This window comes from Cavia porcellus, unplaced genomic scaffold (assembly GCF_034190915.1).
Source record: "Cavia porcellus strain 051 isolate PalLab524CR breed Dunkin Hartley unplaced genomic scaffold, mCavPor4.1 scaffold_2, whole genome shotgun sequence".
Taxonomy (NCBI): domain Eukaryota; kingdom Metazoa; phylum Chordata; class Mammalia; order Rodentia; family Caviidae; genus Cavia; species Cavia porcellus.
Genome location: NW_026947485.1, coordinates 90,453,302 through 90,472,466, shown reverse-complemented (window position 1 = coordinate 90,472,466; position 19,165 = coordinate 90,453,302). Strand labels below are relative to the sequence as shown.

The 19,165-nt window shown below is 37.3% G+C and overlaps 1 protein-coding gene across 1 annotated transcript in view; it reads left to right on the top strand.

Moving 5' to 3' along the window:
* Positions 1 to 19,165, top strand: part of Pdzd8 (PDZ domain containing 8) — a 114,203-nt gene that overhangs the window by 35,743 nt on the left and 59,295 nt on the right. The window contains exon 2 of the mRNA XM_003479317.5: positions 6,309 to 6,431. Within this exon, the coding sequence (XP_003479365.2) occupies positions 6,309 to 6,431 (123 nt within the window). The remainder of the gene's footprint in view (positions 1 to 6,308; positions 6,432 to 19,165) is intronic.

Here is a 19,165-nt window from a genome sequence, read left to right as displayed (position 1 = left end):
TCACTCATGTTTTTCATTCTTAAGTTAAGGATCCTCTTGTCATCTTCTAGCCTTAGTGTTGTTACTGCCTGTTTCCTTGTTATTTTTAAGAGATCTTTCCTTTCATGATAATACATTGCAAACCAATCTTCAAGTTTTGATAGTCTATCCTTAGTTTCTTTCAAGGAGTTTTTAATTTCCTTTTAAATCTCTTTTAATCTGCTTCATATATTCTAGGTTTTCTCTATATTCTTCATTGAAGGTGTCTCCTTTTTTGTGTGTTCCTCCATTCTTCCATCTGTGTCTTCTTGAGAGATGCTTAGCATTTCTTTTATTAATCTACTTATATCTTGCTTCACTTGAATTAATATATTCAAGTTTTGAGCTTGTCTATGAGGTCCCAAAGATAACTTGTTATGTCTGCTGATGCCTTGTCTGATATTGCATGTTTGCTGCCCTCAATCTCTTTTGTATTTACCTCTCCTGGATCAATATTCTCAGGGTTGGGGGCTAGGGGCTTTTTCTTATTTCTTTCTCTTGTCATGTTTTTGGTTTCTTCCATACAGGTGTATAGTGGAGGTCCTAGCTCCCTTCCTTGTTAGTTATGGTTCTTCTGAAGCACACTGGCTAGGAATTTCTGCCCTCTTCAATTTGCTGTTGGTCACTGAGATGCAAGGAGGGGCAGTGTATGCTGGCCTTTCCCCTCCAGGCCAGTCAGTCTTCGGGGGCCTTCACCGCATTACTGTGCAGATGGTATCAGTTTGGGACGATTTATTGGGTCCTGGCCAGGAGCATGACCCTGCCAAGCAGATCCCACCAATCTGCTCTGGGAAGGGAGGAACCAACTGAAGTTACTGCTGTACCTTGTTCCTGCCATCCTGCCCAATTCCAACATGTCATCCAGTTGGTTGCCCCTTTTGCATGGGAGGGTCTTGTTCCCAGCACTCACTGCGGGTTAATGCAGGTCTCTCACTGGCTCCATTCTGTGTTGGGTTTGCCAACTTTCAACTTCAGCGTGACCACAGCTCTGGCAAGTTGCAGCAGCACAAGTTTGGGCAGCTCCAGCAAGAGTGCTGTGGCCACTAATCTCAGCTGCTCCAGTAATAGCCTCTGTGTGTTTGACCAGATCTTTTCCCTTTAGTTTCTTCCTGGGTCAAGAGGATCCATCTCCCTCTGTCTAGATCTCTCCAGGATGTTTTATTCCGGCATCTGAGTTCTCTTTCTCAGGGAGGCTCTGTATCCTCAAACTTATTTTCATTAAATTAAAAGAACTTGTATTCATGAATTTCTTTAAAACATTTTATTCATAAAGGCAGCTGATGCAGAATACATAAAATGTCAATGCTTTTAGTTTTGTATCCATTTTTTAAGATAAATTCTGATAACATTTGTGTCAGTTAGTGCTTTACTAGAGAAACATATAACACAAAATATACAAATGTGTAAGAAATTATAAGCTTACGATGGTCAGCCAGAGTTGGATGAGGAAGCATGCAGAGAGTGACTGAAGAGATTGAAGGTTTGAGTCCAAGATTGGAGTTCCCTGTAGATCTGTGCATATCTGAATCAGGAGGCCAATGGGTCTGCAATGGAAGGTTGAAACATCTGTGTTGGAAGCCAGGAAATGACATCTCAGCTGAAGAGGAAGACTAGAGTTCCAAAAACCAGAAGCAAGTCCATCCTTCCTCATTTTCCCTTTATATCTTTGAGGCAACAAGCCTCCCTAGGGCAAGTCTTCTACATCTTAGGGTGTAGAATTGCTCAGTCAATTTAGTTAAGCTTCTGAACTTCTCAAGTTGACACATCAGTCAACCATTACAATCTACCCATTGTCAACTTGGCAACGAGACATATTTCTTTAAACTAGTCTCCACAAACAAAGACACACTCATAATTGTGCCTAACACATTATAACTATCTCACAAACAAACAAAAATGTACTAATTCTCTCCCCAGAATAGAAAATAAGTTTTCTTTGGGTAATACTTGCTTTCATCATTTTATTAACTTGAGCATTATAACAGATTTAACAACCCTTAAGGACCACTATTATATTAGAAGCATATTAGGAGAGAAATAGTACAGTAACAATCCTCTTTTCTGTAGCTGATCACAGGTTCATAGCTGGTGTTTAGAACTACCTTCTTCCACTGCCCTTTGTGTGTTGCCTTGGCTTTCTGCAACCACCTCAGCAAATCTTGTTTTTTTGCCTTGCAATGACCCATACCTTCATTCCTGAGGGCTCTGGACCATTTGTCGTTCTATATTCAGTTATTGTACTTTCCTATTGACTTTAATAATGACGTGATAATACTAAGAAGCACAATAAGGGATCTCTTACATTCCTCATATAGTCTTCCTTTTGTCCATTATGGAGTGGTAGTCCAATTTCCCCTTCACAGTCTGGATCAGTCACCCTTAACATCACTGACTCCTTTTTGGCTTGTTTCTTCAGAGATGTGAGCACACCAAAATGACCCTAAGTTGTCTAGTTCAGGTGGTATCATTGTTATACTTCCTGTTACAACAAGCCTTTCGCCCTCTGGAACCAAGGCTTCTAAGCCAGCAGAGCACAAGGTCATGGGAACAGGAAGCAAAAATTTTGCTAGTAGATCACTGGGAGTAATGGTGAGGGGTACCACTCCTATTTCTACCCTTTATTCTTGCACCTGTGAATCCTGGCTATGGGAGTCACAGTACCATATAGTGAATGTTGATTCAAAGCATAGGCAGCCTTTTGAAATACCTTACCCCAGCCTATACAGCCTGTTGCTACCTAGCTGGCACTATAATGGTGTCTTCAGAAGACCATTCCACTTTTATATAAATCCAGCCACTTCTCAATGATGAGGAGGAACATGGTAAGAGAGTAGATTCCATGAGCATGAGCCCATTGTCTCACTTCTTTGACCGTAAAATGTGTTCTTTGGTAGAAGCAATGCTATGTGGAATTCCATGACAGTGGATAAGTCATTGTATAAGTCCATGGATGTTACTTTGGGCAGAGGGATTACATGCAGCAAAGGCACATCCATCTTCAGAGTAGTGTCTGTACATACCATTGAGGACAAAGCACAGTACCTTCTATGATTGAAGTGGTCCAGTATAATCAACCTGCCACCAGGTCACAGGTTGATCACCTGGGGAATGGTGCCATATTGGGAGCTTAGTGTTGATCTCTGCTGTTGGCATATTGGGAATTCAGCAGCAGTTGTAATCAGATCAGCCTTGGTGAGTGGGAGTCCATGTTACTGAGCCCGAGCATACCCTCTGTCCCTGCCCCCATAGCCATTCTGTTCATGGACCCATTGGGTAACGATGGGTGGCTTCATGAAGCTACTGTGATAATTTCCATTCACTGCTGTCCTTCTGCAGTGTCCCAGAAAGGGACTGTAATGCTGCAGCTGTTTGCAGGTGGTACCTATAGAATGTGCAGAGTCATCCATAAACCAAGGCCAAGCCTTTTCTTCCCTAGTCAGCTGATCATATGGTATACCCCATAAGACCATAGGTGCATGTTAGGAAACAGGCAGTAGGCATAGGAGCCATAGGTATCTGAGGAGCTTCCTCATGTAATATACTTATACCCTCTGGTTCTTCCCTGGCTGGATCACGAATATACCATTTCTGTTTGTTGATAGACTGTTGCTGTGCACATCTAGTCTTATGACTTGATGGATCAGGTAATGCTCAAGCCATGATAAGTAGTTCAGGTTGCATGGTGACCTAGTGTCCCATGGTCATGCATTCAATTTCCACTAAGGCCAAGTAGCAGGCCAAGAACTCTTTTTTTTTTTTTGTCTTTTTCCTTTTTATCGGTACCAGGGATCGAACTCAAGACTGCCTGCTTGCAAGGCAGGCGCTTATGCCGCTGAGCTAAATCCCCAGCCCCCAAGAACTCTTTTTCAAAGGGAAAGTAGTTGTCTACAAATGATATCAGAGCTTTGCTCCAAATTCCTAAAGGCCTCCAATGCAATTCACCTATAGGGGCCTACCAGAGACTCCAAAGAGCATCTTGACCTGCCACTGCCACTTCAAGTATCATTGAATATGCTGGATCATACGGCCCCAGATCTGTGCAGCAGCTGGACCAATTGCAGATCCATTTCTTCTGGGCCCCACTCAAAACCAGCAGCTTTCCAAGTCACTCGGTAAATGGGCCAGAGTAAGAGACCCAAATGAAGAATGTGTTGCCTGAAAAATCCAAATAGGCCCATTAGGCATTGTGCCTCTTTTTTGGTTGTAGAAGAAACGAGATGCAGCAACTTATCTTTTACTGTAGAAGGACTGTCTCTATATGCCCCACACCACTGAACTTGTAGAAATTTCCCTGAGGTAGGACTTGAAATTTTTGTTGGACTTATTTCCCATCCTCTGGCTTTCAAATGCTTTACTAACAAATCCAGAGTGTTTGCTACCTCCTGCTCACTTGGCCCAATTAGTGTAATAGACCAGTATGTTCATTTTGAATGGAGTATATTTAAGTTTATACAGGACAAGAAAAATTGATTATTAGAGCAACTAAATAACTTGAATGATTAAATTCAGTGTCTAATATATATGTAGTAATATTTATAGTTATTACAGAGTGACAGTTACTTCTTCAAGAGCCATAAAGCTTGTGCATTTAAAGCACTTAGCCATGGTATTGTCGTAACATAATAAATATAATTCCTAGCTTTTTGGTTTGTTTTTTACTTCAGAAACTTGGTGCCAGTATGTCTGAGTCAAATGACTTCAAATGAAGATTAGTGTAGTAGCTGAAAGAAACTAAAGGGGGCTTCTGCTTTCTAGCCTGGTTCAGAAACAGGAGAAAGCAGTGAGCCTTGCCTGCGTTTCCTCTGTTCCTTGTTTCCTTTAACCCTGTTTACTGAAAAACCATATAGCATCACTCCTTCTCTCCCAGATACTCAGTTTTTTTTTTTTAGGGTAAGCTGTTGTGGGCTTTTGCTATTTTGGTGTTGAATTTTTATAAATCACCTCAACATGTACTAAAGTACTTGAGTCTGAGGTCATGTACTGAGGGATGCAGAGACTTGTGAGACCGAGTCATATGGGAAATTTTGAGGCATAAACACACACTAGTTTAAATGACTGCAGACAAGAGAATCCAGCAGATGTGGTCTGTTACGATCTAGACCTGAAGCCAAGTATAGAAAGAGCATTGAAGTTGGGCAGACTTTATGGTGTAGGAAAAATTTCCAGTACCAGAGGTACCAGAAGGCCTGGAAGATAAGAGGTGATCCTTCAGCTTCAGCCTGTTAAGCCTCTGGGACTGTAGGCATGTGCCTATTTTTTGTGATCAGTAAGAAGGCATTGAATTTTTTTGACCAGGCAGATATCATGCCTGATAACAATGTAGGATGAATTGAAAAGTACAGGGCTTAAAATCCAATTTTCTCTTGTTTTCTTTGCTTTAATGGAAGAATATGAGTTATATTTCAAATTAAAAGTTTTTTAAAACTCAAAGTTTATAACCCAGCACAAGAATTTCCATAAAATTAAATGTATTTAGTGTGAGCACAAAAGTGCTCAACTAATTGATAACTATGTATTTTGGGCTTTTTTTTTTTTTTTTTTTTTTTTTTTTGTCTTTTTCGTTTTTACCGGTACCAGGGATCGAACTCACGACTGCCTGCTTGCAAGGCAGGCGCTTATGCCGCTGAGCTAAATCCCCAGCCCATATTTTGGGCTTTGATGTAGCCAGAAGAGTTTGAATTCTGATTTTGCCTCTCAGCTATCTTAAAATTCTTATACCTTTCTAATCTTGACTCTGTCTGTAGAGAAGAGCTAGCAGTAGTCCTATCTCAAGGCTATGAGCATTCATACTTGAATAATAATGGATGTGACACAGTAACAACCACTGACAAATAGTAAACACTATGATGAATACTTTTGCTGCCATTAAGTATTGTTGATATTATTATATTATCATTATCTTATACTAATATTATTATATTGTTTCCATGGAACTATATATTATGAATTTTGATCTTGCATTATAGGAAAAAAACTTTCAATTTGGATCAAAGACCCTTTCTCTCCTGCCCCACCTCGGGGCCCACTGGCTGCCTGTGTATTTCCCGTTGTTGTATGTATCCTGCCTTGTTGATGAGGCCATAATAAAATTCAAGACTGCTTGGTGCTGCAGAGAAGGTACCATTTGCTGCCAGTTACAGAGAGGTGTAATAAGTTTTGATTTTGTAGAACACATGCATATTAAGTGTTCCATTTTGCTTTGTGCGTGTTTTTTTTAATACTAGTAGGTTTTGTTATGCTTTAAACTGTGGTGTTTATTATAAATTAATGTTTTTCTTTACTTTTATCAGGTTTAAGCCATTTTTCCCATACCAAACACCTCAAGGATTTGAAGAAGATGAAGAGCTTATCCACATACAACATTGGGCACTTACTGAAGGCCGTCTTAAAGTTACGTTGTTGGAATGCAGCAGGTATGTTCTTTTGTTGTTGTTGTTTTGTTATTACTACATTATGAGAAAAAGTACGGTGAAAATGTATTTATGCAGTATTTATATTTATTCTGCTTTCTGTTAATTTATAGTGTATTATTTATCTGTAAATTCTTTAATCATAAATTTAATAAAAGTAGTCATTTCTAGCTTATAAAATATATGAACCATATTTTAGAAAACACTAATGGGGGAAGCATTTATTCTATAGCAGTTCTCAAAATTTTTATGTACATAATGCTATTGTCATATTTTTAACTTACTCTATTTAAGTTATTCCTAGTATAACAGATGGGTGTTTGTTTGTTTTGAGACAGGATCTCACTATGCAGTGCAAGCTCACCTTGAACTCACAATGTAATGCAGGCCTCTAACTCGTGGCAGTTCTCCTGCCTCATCCTCCTGAGTGCTGGTATTACAAGCGTGTGCCACTTTGTCCAACCATACCATAAAAGTTTTGAGAATTGTTGTAATACCCAGAAAATTTGTTTTCTGAAACTTTTAACCTCTGTGGGTTGAGAAATAGTTTTGCTTCATCTTCTTATGTCATTTCACCCCCAAGCTGTCCTTATATCTCACTACTTGAACTACTAAACTACACTAGCCTTTTTTACCTCCTAATACTGTAGTTTCCACTATGATAATCAGAATGATCTTTTCAAAATATAAATCTAATTTATTAGTCTGCTATTTAAAAAAGTTTTTAATAGTTTCACCACTGCTTTGGGGATGTGGATCCAAATACCTCGATTATAGGTCTCTCATTCTTTCTTTCTCACCATCGTTTGCCCAGCCTTTCATTCACAGTGCAATAGCCACATAGACCTTACTAAGAGAGGGATTGGCAGGTTTTACTCTCTAAAGTCCCCGACAGTAAATATATTAGGCTCTGTGACTTACATGGCTCCTGTTGCAGTTACTGAACTCTGTGGTATAGTATGTGAGGAATGGGAGTAGCTGCGTGGTGATAAACTTTATGTATAAATTCCATAATATTCATGGGTCGTGAAACGTTCTTTTTTTTCCAATCATTTAAAAACATAAAAACCACTAGTAACTTATCGGCTATGTGGAATAGGCAGTGAGTTGGATTTGGACCGTTTGCTTGCTTTTCCCTGCTTAGATACTTTAAAGTCCCTGCTCTTTATGTTGATTCTCAACTGTTTTCTTGGCCTGCCTCATTTTCTGTTTCTTGCCTTTCCAGGTTCAGCTCAAAAGGTACTTCTTGCTAATCCTGATGTCTCTCTTAATCATACAAAGAACAAATATACTATCTATATGCTACATTTCTATGACATTTATAACACTTACTTGGTACTTAATCACTTTTATTTATTTATTTATTTTTGGTAGTGGGAATCAAACTCAGGACCTCATGCTTGTCAGGCAGGCACTGTGCCATTGAGCTATATCCCTGGCCCACACTTTCAATTTTTATTTTTAATAAAAATACTACCAACGTTATATTGGCGTCCTCGGTGAACTCAAGATTGTATATCATTGTCAGAAAGCCTAGCTGATAAATAATTGCTTTGTCAAAAATGAACATGCTGTATATTTTATAAAAGAAACTGTAGTGTACAATAAAATAGATGTAATAGGTACTATGCTCAGTATTTACAAAAATTAGTTGTTTTGCTTTAGTAGTGCTGATGGGGTTAAGGATTGATTAAGTGATTGTTAGCTGGTACCTATTTGTTAGTTTTGATATTACCTTTGATCACTTCACTCTTGCTTTGTCTATAATACTGCTCATTTAAAGCAATATTGTTTGATTTTTTTTTTTGATCATGTCACCTGTTCAAAAAATAAAGACATTGGGGAAAGTGTATAACTGAGTTGAAAGTGAAAGCATGAAAACTAGCCTCTTTTATCAGTATTTTCTTAGAGTAATTCTTACATTAGTCCATTCATATTAGTCTTATAAGTTTGGATTATGTAACCAACACTTTAACTGAGATACATTACCTGCTGACCATTTATTTTTTGAATCTCTCTCTTTAGCTCCACTAAATTTTTATTAGTGCCTTCTCTAGAATCACTGACCATTTGTTTCATTAGGGCCATCAGATTAGTTATATTTTATTTAAATTCACCAGGCACCTTATTGAACTGTTTTACTTCTGTGGATTCCTTTTCAGGCCTTTCTGTTGTATGGCTTATTTCCTCCCCTGAAGTGGTTTTGGGAGAGTTAAGTGCTTTTGGAGGCATTTTGTTGCCTTATCTTTCCATGTTTCAATTTTTGTTTTTGTTTTGTGGTTTGTGGTTTCTCTGGCCCACTGCCAAGTTCTTTGCAAGCGAGCTACAGTACTGTCTATGACCCCCAGGCAATGCAGATATTGGCTTACAGAGAAAGCTAATTGACAGCAACAACTATGACACCTTAGCCCTAGTATTAAAGTTAGTGACAACAGTGGCATTAAATATCAGCTGGATACTGACCAACCCTAAAAACCACTCATAAACTGTCCTTAAGCAGAGCAAACAGGTCTGTGATTATAGTGAAGGTGCTCAGGCCACCTAAATATTTTCCTATAATAATTCAGACCATTAATTTCTGCGGGATGTAGGCAGCAGTGCAGAAGTTCAAGCACAGTATTGGACTAAATACTATGTACTTCAGTTCCATCCCCCCTGAACATTATATCCACCAAACCTGGCCTTCCACGACAGTATACAGGGCCATGATCTTCCTTCATGCGTGAACCTCCCAGGGTGTTCTAGAAGATCCCTGTATAGTGCAAGGGGCGGGGGGTGAGGGTCCTTGGTGTTCCTCTGTGCTCTGGTTTCCCAGGAAGTTGGAGCCCATGGTTTCCCTTGGAAGTACATTATCTGAAGAGCTTTGCAGGCACTATCTTTAAAAACCTGATCACATAAAAGTTACCCATGTTCTGGTGCAGTGCTTCTGTTTACATAGTTTAATTAGGCTGGGTCCAGCTAGCCCACTCCTTACTTTTCTGCTGTAAATTTGTACTTTAGTAAAATAGTAGTGTGTGTCTTAGTAACTTAGTAACTGAGGGATGCAAGGAACAACCTGTGTTTACCCACTTGGTATGAGAAATAGCAAGGGCGAAGTGTGTGCATGTACTTCATATAACTTTGCTTTGCTTATATTTACCTGAGCATCACAGAAGGTCCAGTAGACCCACACCACTCCAGAACTTGTTTTTAAAAAGTTTTCTTTTGATTTTTGTGGTAGACGTAGCCCAGTTCAGTTCAATTGCAGATGAAAACCCAGGTTTGCAAGTTTTGGAGAAGGTCAAAAGTGAATCATCAGATTACTCATGCATGGGTGATGAAGATGATCCATCATGGTAAAATACACACTTTCATAACAGAAGAGTGATGTAGATAGGTGGGAAAAAGGGGGTCAAGAGATGACAGAAGGAGGCAGAAGGGAAGGGGATGGCAAAAAATTAAAATGTACATGTATAACTCCCCGCAAAGTATGTGATCATTATATACTGCTGACCTGCACTAATAAAAATACAAGTTGACAAAAGAAATTTAAACTTAAGATGTTTCTGCAGACTGTTTTCATGTAGGGTTGCTTTTAATTAGCATGCTGTCCTAAGTTGACAATTTCTGGGTATTTAAGCATGTATACTCACATCTCTAATGATTATAATAATTATTAAAATAAGTCTTGCTATAATATGTGAATCTATTATAGTTGTAGTTTTGGCTTAATGTTTGTATAAATGTTCATTTCTTACAGTTTTTTAGAGCTTAACCTTAAATCAAGTAAAGTTCTTCTAATTTCTTCTCCAGTTCCATAAAATGGATTATTGTATTTATCATCCACAGGTAAAACTGTGGTTCTAGTAGGACTTTTCAGTTTGTAAACTGTTCATCTTGAAATAATAAAAATTTCCTGTGAGTTTTTTTGTTGTTGTTATTGTTGTTGTTTGTTTGTTTGTTTTTTATCTTTTTGAGACAGGATCTCCCTATGTAGTTCAGGTGGCTTTGAATTCACTGTGTAACCCAGTCTGGTTTCAAACTTGGAATGATCCTCCTTCCCAAGTGCTGTGTGAGAACTTTTAAGTATTTTAAAATTTTATTTTGAAGTAGTTTCAGACTTACAAAAACACCTATGCAAAGGTTTTTATTGAATTTATCTGTTTCAAGAGTTTGAGAAATAATAGACTTTTGAGTTACAGAAAACAGTTTAAATCCTAGTCTTGTGCTCTTGCTCTTGTGTCATGGTGTAACTTACACATCCATAAAATGGGCATGAGTGGTACCTTGCTAGTAATTATGATCAGAGATAGGAAACTAGACTGCCTCCCACATGATAAGCCTACACTAGATGTAGTTTCTACTGTTATATCTTTAAAAAATCTTTAAGCAAAACTGCGCAGGGCGGGGTATGTCCACATTTGGTTGTGAGAATTTGAATTTTGTTAATTTAAAAAAGGATTTGATAATGTAAAGGGAGGTTCATTTCTAATTATCTAAAATACTATTTTCAATTTCTCAGGCTTGAAAGTTGAAAAACAATTTTGTTTATAAAAATTGGTTGTGACATTTTACTTTTCTCAATTCTTTTAAAAAGCATTCATTCTGGGTGGTTCTAATTTTTTTCAGTTCACTAAAGCTGATCTTTAAATCACAAATAAGATCAGTTACCATATTTGTAGTATTGCCCTTAAGAGGCTGTATTATTTCATCTTATGTGTTACAGTCATGTTCTCAAGGTTATTTTTACTTTTTGTAGTTCATCTTCTAAAAGAATTTGAGATATCTTGCAAACAAAGCCATACACTCATGTATAAATTAAGGATAAAATAGATGAAAAAGCAGTATAAAGAACAAAATGAATTTCTGGAAGCAACAAAAGAAACTATTATTTACCTCTTAACATTTTGGAGAAAAAGGTATTGTTATTTTTACTTATAAGTTTTTTAACAAATAAAATTGTATTTACCTGGTACAATATATTTTACACTGTATGCTTTGTGGTATGGTTAAATTAAGCTGTTTCTGTGTACTCGTGATCCATCTTTGGTTTGGTTTGGTTTGGTTTGGTTTGGTTTGGTTTGGATTTGAGGACTTCATTACTTTCTGCTATCATAGCTGTTAGACATTTGTCTTACCTCTACCACAGCCCTAGAATCAACTTTTTCCAAAGAACCCAGGTTCCTTTCAATAGAAAATGGTCTTAGAGACCCAAAACTTGGTTGTTAGATGTGTTTATTGCTCTTTCACATATAGATCCCTTCAACAGGCAGGCAGTCCTATGAATATATGCAGTTATAAAGCACATATGCATATGAATAGTCTAGAAATCTTGAGTTCCCTTGATGTGCCCAGGTCCAACTCATCCTCATAAGGAGTTGTTCCTTACCTTGCTTCTTAGCTCATTTTGTATTTCAGGGGTCCTAGCAGCATCAACATTTCTGTTTGCTCAGTGCAAAGCACATCTCAAATAGTTTCACACTTGGTTTGAATATACAACTATGAAAAGGATACTTAAAAACAAGGAGGTCAAGATTTATTTGCGATTTTTCCTGACCCTACCCAAATTTGAGGGCATATGGTCAAGTATTGTGTTCATAAATTAGCTCTGCTGGTTTTGTATTCTTCTGAAGCTTTAGATTTCTGTGTCCAAACTGCACAGATTTCCTGGAGCCTTAGCCCTTAGTTAGACTCAAGTGAGACAGTGTTACCAGACCAGAAAACCACAAGCTAGCAATTAGTTCTCTTTCCAGATGCAGTTTTTTGAGATTAAATATTAATCTCAGCCTATGCTTCAGTCTGCTTTTAGGAAGTTTTTGTTGTTTTTAAGTGTTTTAAAAAATTATTTCTAGGGTTGGAGATTTAGCTCAGTGGCATAAGCGCCGGTCTTGCAAGTGCGCAGTTGTGAGTTCGATCCCCAGTACCCAAAAAAACCAACCAAACAAACAAAAAGAGCTAAAAAAAACTATTCCTATGATTGCAGTTTGTGGAAGAATTTGAGTAAATATTATTGTTATCTAAAGTGATCACCTGGTTTTCAGTGATGTGTTTTGCTTTTGTTTTTCTTTGTACTTCGTGTGGTTTGAGGTATTTGGGGAGATTCAAACCAAGCTATTATATTGCTCCAACACTCTTCTAGAACCAGAAGTTTATTGTGAGATTAAATTCTTTTATGATATCTCCTGTCTTGTTTCACATGTCAAATATTAAAAGAAAAGACTATATGATAATTATTCATAAAAACAAATATTCAGGCTCATCTGCTTCAGAAAAAAATCTAAAGTTACTACTTGTACCAAAAAGATCAAATAAATTTAATCAAACTAGAATAAATGGAAGATTATATTCCAAAGTATAATATTAGGTAAAGAATTTTCAAGATGAAAGTTTGATAGGAGAGAAAAACAGAGAAATAATTCTTTAAATAGCACTATGTTCATTTTTTATTTTATTTTATTATTTATCTATCTATTTATTTATTTTTTAGTTGGTACCAGGGATCGAACTCACGACCTCGCACTTGCCAGGCAGGCGCTTATGCTGCTGAGCTAAATCCCCAGCCCCTGTATTCATTTTAAGAGGAAATATAGGTGTTAAACCACAAACTATCTCTAGTTTATCTTTGCGAATCTTCCGTTAGTTTGATTAAATTTATTTTATCTTACTTGTGCAAGTGATATCTTTAGATTTTTTTCTGAAGCAGATTAGCCCGAATAATAATATTTGTTTTTATATTTCCTTTTATTTTAATATTTGACCTTTTTTTTTCCCGTGATACTGGGGATTGGACTCAGGGCCTTGTGCGCGCTAGCCAAGCACTGTACCACTAAGCTACATCCCTAGCCCACTCATTTTCCTTTTAAAAAGGGATAAACCTGAAGATATTTGAGGAAGGTTCATAACACTAGAAATAATTCTGTTGTTAGTACCATTTATTTAGTCACTGCAATATGTAGCCATAGCTACATATGTACAGCAGGCACTTTATAATCATTAGTTTCAGCTCAGAATACTGTTACAAGATTAGTATTACTATATAGCTATTTCATAGTAAAACCAAGGGCTATAGGTTGCTAACCTAAGACCTTATAATAACTGGAATTTGGATCTAGGTTTGATCCCAGCATTGCTTACTTTTCTATTACTTTCTGCTATCTCATTTATTTATTTATGTGTTTATTTATTTATTTATACTGGGGATCTAACTCATGGCCTTGTGCTTAACGGATGAGCGCTTGAGCCGCCAAGCTAATTTCTCTGCCCCATTCTCTTTAATTTATAAAAAAATTTATTGTGAACCTGAAGATTTATATTGTTAGAAAAATACAAGTTTTGCAAGTTTTTCCTTTTATAGGAAAACTAAGTTAGTTTTTAAGAAGCTCTTGGGATTTAGTATATTGATAATTAAGTAAATTTAGATGAAGGCTGAAGATCTCTTTTTCTTCCTCAGGGGAGAGAAAAGAGAAAATTACCTCAAGCAAAAGAACCATTTAAATTTTTACAAAACCATTTAAATTTTTACAAAATTCCACTCCAAGTGAATGCTCCCCAAAAGTAGGAGGAGTTACTTGGAGTTGTTACTGATTGTTATTTCCAGAGGTCTTTAAAGCAGTAAAGTTCTAACCAGGTGTTGTGACACATGCTTATATACCCAACTTTTTGAAGGTTGAGGCAGGAGGATCACCATGAGTTCAAGGCCAGCCTGGGCTACATAGTGAGCTCAAGGCCAGCCTGCACTACATGGTAAGACCCTGTCTGAAAAACAAAACAAAGAAGCAGTACAATTCTTTGTGGGTCTAGGCGCTCCTCCATTGCATGAACTACTTTTCTATAGAGGTCTTGAAACTATGTATGTATTTAGCTGTTTAAGTTCTCTTATGCAGTTAAAAAAATCTAGTGATATTTCCCTTAATGGGGTATAAAGAATCTTCCCAGTAATTAATTTACTTTTGACTAGCTACACACTTTTAGAAGAGTCTCATATAGGGCCAAGTATTGTATTGCTTTCTTATAACTCCAGCTTGGGAGGCTGAGCAAGAGGATTGCCTTTAAGTTGAAGGCCAGCCTGTGCTACACAGTGAGTTCAAGGTCAGCCAGAACTATATAGTGAAACCCTATCTCCTTAAGAAAAAAAGATTCCCAAGTGGAATTACACTAATCTGTCCTACATTTGTGCGAGTTGTCTTTCTTCCTCATTCTCTTTTCCCTAATGTTATATTAGAAAATAATATTTCTTTTGTATGCCTCCATTGTTTCATTGTAGTGAAATATAACTTTTAATTCTGATGCCTGAATTGTAAGAATTTAAGAAAGTTAGGAAGCCAGCTGACATTAAACCTAAGCTGTTTCAGAATTCCAGACTCCATGGGCCACATAAAGTCATGAGTTCAATCCCCAGTACAAAAAAAAGAAAAAAAATCCAGACTCCAAATTTTAAACATTATGTTGATGAATATCTATTCAGAACGTCTTCCACAAAATTGTAAAATCAGAAAATCAGAACTTTTAAGACGATATTTTTATCTTTGAGTTTTCCTTTTCTTTTTACCTTTATGTCATAATTACCAGTCAGTGCTTTTAATTTTTTTTTCAAATAAGAGTCATGATTTTAACTAAAAGATATCTGCCTTTTTTTCATTTCAAGTCAAAATTTTAGCTTATTCATGTCTATTTATGTAGTCCATACATTTTATTTATATGCTGTGTGATGAGTGGCATATTAGCCAGCCTCTCTGAAATCAGTTTTATAAGTTAAAAACTCAGAGTAATAACATCACCTATCTCATAAAATAGTTGTGAAAAATGAGTGAGATTATAAATTTGTAAACGTTTTAGAAGTACCCATACAGTAAATGTAAACAACTGGTATTATTTCGCCACATCTACTACTACCAGTTATCCTACAACCATCAGTTGTGACAATATTTCACCCATGTACTATGGCAGTGGTCCCTAATCTATTTTAGTGCCAGGAACCACTTTTGTGGAAGACAGTTTTTCCATAGGTGGAAGAAACAAGTTTCAGAATAATTCAAATGCATTACATTTATTGTCTGCTTTATTTCTATTACTGTTTTGTAATATATAACGAAATAATTATCTTACTCACCAGCTCACAGAATCATTCAGAGCTCTGAACTTATTTTCCTGCTGGACATGACAGGATGATGACTAAGTATGCTGCTTATTGTACAGTCTGCTCCATGCACTTGTTTTGGTTGCTGTCACCCTAGCTCACAGAGATGAGATGTTGAAAAGGGAACTAAGCTTTTGAGTGCTTTTATCTCAATCTCAGGATGTAATCTCTGGTCTTTAATCCAGAGCATATGGAGATTTGAAGTTGTTTCAGACATACTTTTCAGGCCACCATCATTTGTAGTCTCAAGCAGTTGATCATCTTCTAGCACAGATAAAGTTAATTCACCTGATTTATCCATAAATGTTCTCAGATCCATCCCTTTCCAGTTCAAGAGCCTTTTGTGGTTGTGAGGTAATAATCACACTCTTTTGAAAACTGAGATAGGTGATCATGCACCAAGTAGGAGAAAGAAAGCCCTTGCTCTGTCTCTTTCTAAATCTCTGCTCATGTTTGAAACATGTCAAAAGTCCCAAAGTTCTCCCCTCACCTCCATAATTCCACTTTGGCTTTCAGTGTAGCCATTTTCTCTGCCAACTTCAATGCAGATGTCATTCTCCCCTGAAGTGACAGATTGAGTTCATCGAGCGGGGTGAATATGTCACACGTGTAAGCAAGTTTTATGACCCATTCTGTATCACTGAAATGTGCTGCTAATAATGATTGCTTTTTAAAGGAACTCTTGGGAGTGGCTCTTGTAAATTAAAAACTGGCCAGTGATCTGCCTTTAGAAAGTCATTTCACTTCTGTGTATAGGAAAAGACATGTGTGCTCTGCATCCATCTCTTCACAGAGCTGGGAACAGATGTGAATTAAGGGCATGTACTTAAATATGGCTGATAATTTTAATCACATCTTGCAAAAACATTGTTAAGATTAGGTGATATTTTTTGGCTAACGAGCATTTTTCTATGGATGACATAGTGTACAGATTCATATTCAGAAATGACCTCTTGGCTGCAACAGCCCTAGGGGGAGAACCACCAGCGTCTCCTGAGATCCATGCCATGTTGGAACTTAGAGCACTGGGAAACCAAGCAAGCAGCTCACCTCCCTGGTAAGCAGCTGTGGTATGGCAGGCTATAGCCGCCCCAGGGAGAGAACCACCAGCGTCTCCTGAGATCTGCACCATGTTAGAACTTAGAGCGCTGGGAAACCAAGCAAGTAGCTCGCCTCCCTGGTAAGCAGCCGTGGTATGGCAGGCTGCAGCCCCTCCAGTGGGAGAACCACCAATGTCTTCTGAGATCCACACCATGTTGGAACTTAGGATGCTGAGAAACCAAGCAATTAGCCTGCCTCCCTGTTAAGCAATAGTGAGCCTACCGGTGTACGCACTTATCGTCAAACATCCCACTTCCCCTACCTCCCTTTAGCAAATGGGAACCAGAGATCTGAGCATCTCTTGGGAGGTATTGCATATGGTCAACCTCCATATGTAATATAGCAAATAAGAGGGATTTCCTTCTACCATCTTTTTGAAGGCAAATATTTTTACTACTGTTTTGCTTTATTCTGATTAATGGTACTATTCCATTCAATATTCACAGTATTCACTCACAAACCATGAACTAAATGAACCTTTCCTGCCTTAATTTTAAGGGCTGGGTATTTTTGTGTCAGCAACAAGAGAAAAGTAACCAAGACGGAGGTCCCCATGTACTTTGGTGAATATAAAAAAGCATGAAGTCCAATGCCTGCTCTCTAGAAATTTAAAATCTAGTTGAAGCCCACAGACAGTAACAAATGCATAAACCATGGAAGGCTTTCTGACTTGAACTGAGGTTTAGGTAATACAATACAGAAATTTTAGTACAGAGAAAAGTGCTTTTTAAGTTGAGGCTGCTATTAGATATGACATAAGTGGACAGGTGTATAGAGATTTTAGAAAATTGGAAAAGGAGCCATCAAATAAAAGAATTGCAAAATATTTTAAGGACTTCCCTGAAGTATAAATATGTGTCACGTGAAAGATCAGCACCAAATTTGCAGCAAAAAAAAAAGTTTTATTCTGTAGCTGGAGAAAAATTGAAGGTAGCATTAAACATCCTTTTCAGAAGATAGTTTTAGAGTGTATTTCATAGAGGTTGAAGAAGCTGCAGAGCCAAGAGTTACAGGAGATGGTAAATACTTGAAAGATGTTTTTGGTAGGAACAGGGAGGATAGGTTGGATAGGATTTAATGGGCATTGACTCTGGATGGGTACAGCCAGAGGAGACCAAGGAGTGTTAAGGATTTGAGTATATGAGTTATGGTATCATTGACGTTGAGTTAGCCTGCAAGTGTTATTTACTGCATTTTGAGGGTATCTATAAAGAGCAGAACATAGCTGCTGCCTTCCAGGACTGGTTTGGGAAATAGAAGTATTTGCTATCGAGGCCAATGAATCTGATTTTACATATCAAAAGTAGAAAGGCCTAAGAAATGTTCTACAGATTCCTGGCATTTAGATTTTGAGCAGGAGAAAGATGAGGCTTGCAGATTTGGTTTGGAGGTCATTGTCATAGATGGGAAAGCTGAGTCCTCTGTGAAGGTGTTTCTGAATGGGAGAGGACTGTTGAAAGGAAGGATACATGTATAGGTCAGCCGACCTTGATTATGTTAATAGTAGATGATTTGGTATGTGACCCCTGGATGCAAGGTTTTCCTTTAAAGTTACGTTTAACTCCAGAAGTAAAAAAGAATTTCTGTCCTCCACCCTCTTTTAATGATACTGAGGAATGAACCCAAGACCTTCGTGTACTGATTTATATCCCCAGTCCTTTTTAATGTTTTATCTTGAGACAGTGTCTCACTAAGTTGCCCAAGCTGGGCTCAAATTTGTGATCCTCCTTCCTGGAGATTACAAGCATGTGCTACCATACCTGCCTCTTTTCTTTTCACATATAGTAAAGTCACTTTCTTAAGTGGGGATGCATTTCCTTTTCTCAGTATTTCGAACTTGAGTCACATAAATTCTTTTGTTTTTTGATAGATCATTTGTATTTACATTTAACATAAGGTTTCCTAATACCTTTCCATGTAAAAAAAATTTTGACTTCTATAAAATTTTTAGAGTTAACAGTTCTCTCAGGCAATTTTCTAAAGGTAGTTTTCTTTGCCTTTTGTTGCTTGATAGTGCTGATTCCTTTGGAGTAGTAGAAATTTATTTATACTTCCTGCTTATTCAATATATTTTCATTGTTTATTTTACTCAAAATGAGGATTAGCCCGTGGTTGACTTAAATTCTAGGGATTATATAATTTGAATGGAAAGCTTTTGTTTACTTGAGATTGAATTGTAAGAACACAGATGTGAAGAACAAAAATTTGTCCTTGCTTGAAGGTAGATATTATAGTTTGTTTTAAGCTAAAGCACTTATCTAAATTCATATTAACTGGCTAGTCTTAGTAATTCCAGGGGAATTCTTTTCTCTCATTTTTTCAGAAATTTCTGTTTCTCAAATTGCAAGAGCTGTCATTTTGAGAAACCAGGGAAATGGGGAGAAAAACTATTATAATTCTTCTGAGAATTAAAGCTTGATAATTAACATAGTCATTATGTGTCAAAAGAATCACTGATGTTATCAAAATCAAGTACTAGGAACTGTGGCATATGGAATTATGTCCCAGGAACTAATGTAGA